Source organism: Vigna unguiculata, chromosome 3 (assembly GCF_004118075.2).
Source record: "Vigna unguiculata cultivar IT97K-499-35 chromosome 3, ASM411807v1, whole genome shotgun sequence".
Lineage (NCBI taxonomy): Eukaryota > Viridiplantae > Streptophyta > Magnoliopsida > Fabales > Fabaceae > Vigna > Vigna unguiculata.
Window position 1 is genome coordinate 34,572,661 of NC_040281.1, and position 6,000 is coordinate 34,578,660.

A 6,000-nucleotide genomic window follows, 5' to 3' on the forward strand; every position below is an offset into this window, starting at 1 on the left:
GCCTCCTTAATCTTGGGAGTTGTACCTCCATTCACCATTATTGCCATCCCATTACACCACCCTCTCTCGAATCCTTCATTAAGTTTCACGCTAAACATTAAAACACACAACATAATCTGTGGAAATATAAAAAATATGAGACATAATACAAAATTCTTTAATTTAATTCTTTATTTGAGGGAGGACAGAAGGTTTAGGGTTTGAAGAAGGGGGAAATTAGAGGAGGTAAGAAAGATGGATCGAAAAATACAGTTTTCGACCTCCACAATTAACCCCATTGTTGTTTTTCTAGGCTTCAATGTGTTTGTTTGAGTCTCTGTTGAAAACACGAATGATTGGATTTTTATTGAAACTTTATTATATAAAAAAGGGTGAAGGAATGATTAAGAAGTTATAATTTTCAGAATCTCTTGAGAAGTGTGGATTCTTTTATTCCTACTTTTAAGGAGGGTGATGAAGTGAATACTACGTCGTTTTAAATGAATTGGGGTTTTCCCTCTTTTTGTTATTGGCATCGTTGCAAGGAATCCCATTAGTGTAGGCAAGTATTTCTGCCATGGTTATTTTGGTCATTTAGCCTCGGTTTAAGAACTAAGACATATCCAACCGAGGTAAAAAATAGTGCATTTATGCCTCGGTTATGAACCGAGGCATATTTAACCCTTACTGTCTCGGTTTCGAAGTCAACCAAGGCATAATATGCCTTAAAAATAAAAATAAAATTAATGGCCACCAACATCCAGCCATTGTGATTAAAATATGTGAATGTGCCACCATTGACGCCGACAACCGCGTCACCAAAAAATGTTTCACCAACCACCATGCCCACGCACATGGAGAAACTCACACCAATCACCATTGTAGGTCTACACCTAAGACAAACCACCATCGTCACGTTTCTTCCACATGAGCAACATCTGCAAAACAAAGCAAGTCTAAGTTCACGCACCATACCTTCTCGTCACACATCGGCAACCAGCCACCACACATGAATAAGAACGATTCAGTAGAAAACCACTGTTGGCCACTGTAACTTCATCATTAAACGCAAACCCTAACTCACACATGAACGACAACAATGGAGACAACGCTTGAGCTCCATGCGTTCTGCAACAATGAAGAAGGGATGTGTGCTCTGTAACAATGGAATAAGGGAACCTGCATGGAAGAAGAGAACTTGCGCGTTCTGCAACTATTTGAGACAAAATGCAACAATGGAGATGTTGTTGTTGCACCACGCAAATAAGACGCTTCAACAGTGCACGATTCTGTTTTTAACCCTAACAAGGCTTATTGCCTCGGTTGATTTTAAACCGAGGCATAAACAAGTATATGCCTCGGTTAAGTAGCACCCGCTGTATAAATGTAATCACATATGTCTCGGTTAAAATTGGACTGAGGCCTAAAAGATTATCTGCCTCGGTTAAGTATCCACCCAAGGCATAAAACTTTGTGTTTAATTTTAAAAATTGAAAATAGCGGGAAAACATAAAAATTTTGGGACATATATGCCTCGGTTGTCTATAGAATTGAGGCATAAACATGTATATGTTTCGGTTGTCTTTAGAATCGAGGCATAAACTTCCTCAAATATTACAAAAATGTCACCTCGTCTTTATATGTCTTGTCTGCCCTAGAACCGAGGCATATAGGGCGTTATAAAATGCACAAACTGCACTAGTGCCCAATGGAAGAAAATGGAAGAGAAGAAGAACAGAAGCACCGATGACGCTAACAAGCTTCCGATTATGGCCAATGTTGTCGAGGACAATTCCTGTTGGGCAGAGGCGACATTGACTTTGTGGGTTAACGAAGGAAGAGGCCATGATTGTCTAGCTTTGTTGTCATTCTTTTAGTGAGGAAGAAGAAATAGTCCACACCATTTCATTAGGGCAAACATCATCTTCTCCATTAAAAAGAACAACTTGACATGTAAACAACTCCATTTCCACAACAAATTTAAAATTTTTGACACGTATTCATTACAATTTGCCACACCACCACCATTTTAACTCCGGTTTTTGAAAATTAACGGAAAGAACTTGATTAAAGCGTTTTAACGAATTTTGGGATGCAATTGACACAAAAAGTAAAGCAAGGACCAACTTGAAATTTCCTCACTAAGGTGGAGACCAACTGAGTAATTAAATTGAAGAAAATAATTAGGTATGAGATTCATATTTGAAATTTTTGCAAGAGGCCGAACTTGTGAGATATAGAATTTACCTTACCATGTTGTATGAATCGGGAAGCAGCTGAAAGATGATATAACTATAGAGATAGTAGTGAAAAAGTAATGATAGGTGCATGATCTTAGGATGCTAGTCAATACACGAGTTCTTTAAAGGTTGAGTCTGTAGTTCTTGATATATGAAAGGGCCATGACAGCCTTTGTATTTGGATATAAATGGTATGATTTCTAAGAAGTTATATAGTGATTCCATATTACCTTTATAATTTTTTTCTTTTATTTAAAGTTTATAAGTTTTAAATTATCTTTAATCTATCTTATATATTTTTCTGTGATATTGTTATCTATCTCCTATTATCGTGAACTTCACAAGAGCATACTGAGACGTATTAAGGAAATAGTAGATGTGGATAGTGTAATATAGATATAAATGATAATGTGATATATTAGTCTACTCATTTCTTTATCTTTTGAAATACCCTTAATACATTTTATTATTGGAAAACACATGATATTATAAACTATACTGTATCGGTGCATTTGGTATATTTATGTAATTACTTCTTAATAGTGTTTTGAGGCTATAAATGAGTTGTCACACTTTTGAGTCAAATAACATTTTCTTCACACTTTTTTTTTCTTTTTTCACCCTCCTCAATTTAAATAAAGACAAATTAAAGATCAACGTAAGTGTACAACAAAAATACTTAAAGGTGGGGAGTTAGAATGGTATTTATAGAAAAAATTAAATATTTAATTAGGATTTGAAAAAGTAACATTAACATTCTAGAACTTTTAAAGATTGAAGTCTAAATATTCTAATTAAAAATATATTTTTTAATGTAACAATTATGATTACTAATTCGTATTCTCCACTGGCTTTTGTCAAGAATCAAACTCAATACATTTTATTTCATCTTGTATTCTTTCACACACTCCTCTAAAATCCATGCTAAAGAGGAAAAGATACATGATAATTATCTCTTCAATAGTCTATGTAAAAGAAAAATTGTTACTTTATTGTTTGAAAAAAAAAAGTAAATTTAAACTAGTTGATGAGACATAGCCATTCACCTTTTCTAGGCCTTGTGTTTCGTCGTTTCATGCTTTTATTCTTTTAGCTATGAATTGTTACCCCGAAAAATTTATAACTACACTGAATCAGAAGCTATAGTAAATATTAAAATTAAGCAACTGATTTTTTTTATATAATTCATTAATATGTTAAGGTTTAAACTAATCTGATTTGATGGTAAAGTGATAAAAATTATTATTATTATTATTATTTTAGTATTATTGATAAATTTTGTGGGGCCAAACGTCCTTGTGATTCTGTTATACTTTTCTTGTGGGGGAAGTTAGATCAACAAGTTGATGCCCCTACTCAATTCGACCTCATGTCTGTTATAAACACGCATTCTACAGTTTTCATGTGTGGTATTTTCAAACTTTTGAAACAACTTTTAGATCTCTTTTCTCATTCTTATCGTGTGCTCCTTCTCAAATCTAAACACACATCACACAACAATATCTTAATATTTTACAACCTCTACATTTTAAAATCTTCTATACTCTGTTATTCCACTTTTTTTTAAGAACCTTTGGTGTAGTTACAAAGTTTTTGTCGATTGTGAAAGTTTACAAATTAAGACTTTTCTGTAATATCGTTATGTTTTTCTGTCAATTTAAACTAGCTTCTAACTTATTTGGAGCTTCGAATTCCTAATTTGAGATAAGCTTTTTATTTTTAATTAAAAAAAAAAAGCAATTTATATACACGGCCAATTTAGCTTTCTTTCATACAAATATCGAATAAAATTATATCACAATGATGTGGCTATATTTCATGACAGTATATCTAAATTAAATCCTAAAATAACCTATAAAAGTTTGTAAGTGTTCATGGAGGGGTTAAATGAAAAAATTGAGATGAATATGTTAATTTTAAATTACCTAAGAAATATAATTCATTTATTTTTATTTCCTTGTTCCTTGAGTGTACTTGTAGAGAATTTCTATAAACTTAGTTGTGTTGTTTTGAACTTTGATTGATCTTATGTAGTTTGACAATCTATGCTGGACATGGCAATTATGATTCACTTTATGTGTGACCATTGCAAATCACATTTTTGACACGTAAACATTGGCATTGATTTGTTGTTTGGTGTGACAGAAAGTTGCTTGAAATGAAAATGGATATCTCTATTTTTTCACGAGGGTTGATCTATGATTTATCCTATGTCTGTCCAATGAAAATGGAAGACAATAACTAGATGAGAAAACATGTTGAAGTTACTACTTAAAGTCAATACAATTTTTCGCTCATGTTGTTCCATTTGTCCCCTGCTTGACCATGATAGAATAGACGAACTTTCCCCTTGTGGTCATCATTGTTTTGTCACTATAACCTCTACCAATAACGTCTTTGTTGCATATAATTGTTTTTTCATTCATCTTAACCTGCAAAATCGTTGCTTGCAAATGGAAACCTCACTGCCTCTAGCCACTGATAGCTTCTCTTATGGTTGGTTATCAAACTGCAAACCCTTTGCAAATGACCTTCAGGAGTCATCTACCTGCAATTCCCCATTAATGGAAGAATGGAAAAGCTTCAATTTTGATATTTCCTTCACTCACTCCCCTTCTGTTCTTGCTCATGCTGATGAACTTTTCTCTAATGGCCTTATCAAGCCATTATTCGCTGACCCTTCCAAGTTAGACTCCTGCAAAACCATCCTAGCTTCCACACACCAATCCGAGCCTGTTTCTTCCTTTTCTTCTAGACTTGTTTCTCCAAGAACTGTGCAAATTCATCATGGTTTTCTCACAAGGTGGAAAACCTCCACATGTAGAACCTTGAGAAACCTTTCTAGGTATGTCAACCAACTATGCCACAGAGTTGGAAGCTCCAGGAAAAATACTAAAGTTGATGATTTTGACAAGGAAGAGTGGCTTGTTAATAGCTGGAGCAGTTCACACCAAGCATCTTCAAAATCAAACTCTATCAGTCCAATTGGTGCTTTGCATGATCATGAGAACTCAATCTATGAAGCAGTTCTCCACTGCAAAAGATCAATAGGTCTGTCTGCTCACACTTTTCCCTATTTTTCTTCTTCTTTTTTTAATTTTAGTGTATGATTTTTAACCTTGCGAATTAACTTCCTTCCAATTTTTCAGAAACATAATAAAGAGAAGATAATTGTAGAGCTTCCATGGGTGGTAGCTGATAAAGCATGTCTACTGGTTCTTTGCATCATTTCTCTCTTGTTCACACTCGGTGTTATTTTTCTTTGCATAAACAAGAAGAGGTGCCTTGTCAGATACCAACCGCAGGGTTTATAAATTCAAATTTCAGAAAATGTTGGATTGGATCCTACTGCTTCATGGTTTTGTACAGATATGATAGCACAAACTGCGTGTTGTATTCGTATATTTAACACAGATAACAGTGTTCTTCTTCTTCTTCTTCTCTCTCTTCATTGCTCTCTTTAACTGTCAATAAAACTTGGCTGGGAGGTTTTACTGCAAGGTCTTTCTGAGAACAAAGTTACTTCAGAGACCTTCAACACAGTAATTATAGCACATACGTATACTCTATGAGAAAAAAGGATATCCAAATTTGGAATATTGACAAGAGCATGTGATAGAAAATATATTTTTACTTCAGAAAGACCAAGTTGTGGATGAAGATTTTTATTAACATATATTTCATTATAAGTACGTGTGCAAGAGGATTATAAAACAATGAACTTTTAATTATAAATTAATATCAAATTATTTAAAATTTTAATTTTTAACTTATGTATAAC

The 6,000-nt window shown here is 33.7% G+C and overlaps 1 protein-coding gene across 1 annotated transcript; it reads left to right on the forward strand.

The window, feature by feature from the left end:
- The first annotated feature begins 4,444 nt into the window (after positions 1 to 4,444).
- LOC114179215 (probable membrane-associated kinase regulator 6) lies at positions 4,445 to 5,658 on the forward strand. Its single transcript, XM_028065474.1, has 2 exons — positions 4,445 to 5,270; positions 5,369 to 5,658. The coding sequence occupies exons 1-2, from the start codon at positions 4,475 to 4,477 to the stop codon at positions 5,374 to 5,376; spliced, it is 804 nt and encodes a 267-aa protein (XP_027921275.1). The 5' UTR covers positions 4,445 to 4,474; the 3' UTR covers positions 5,377 to 5,658.
- The last annotated feature ends 342 nt before the right edge of the window (positions 5,659 to 6,000 follow it).

Bases quoted from the DNA above. Each gene is read 5' to 3' on its own strand.
- LOC114179215 (XM_028065474.1), top strand. From the start codon at position 4,475: ATGTTGAAGTTACTACTTAAAGTCAATACAATTTTTCGCTCATGTTGT.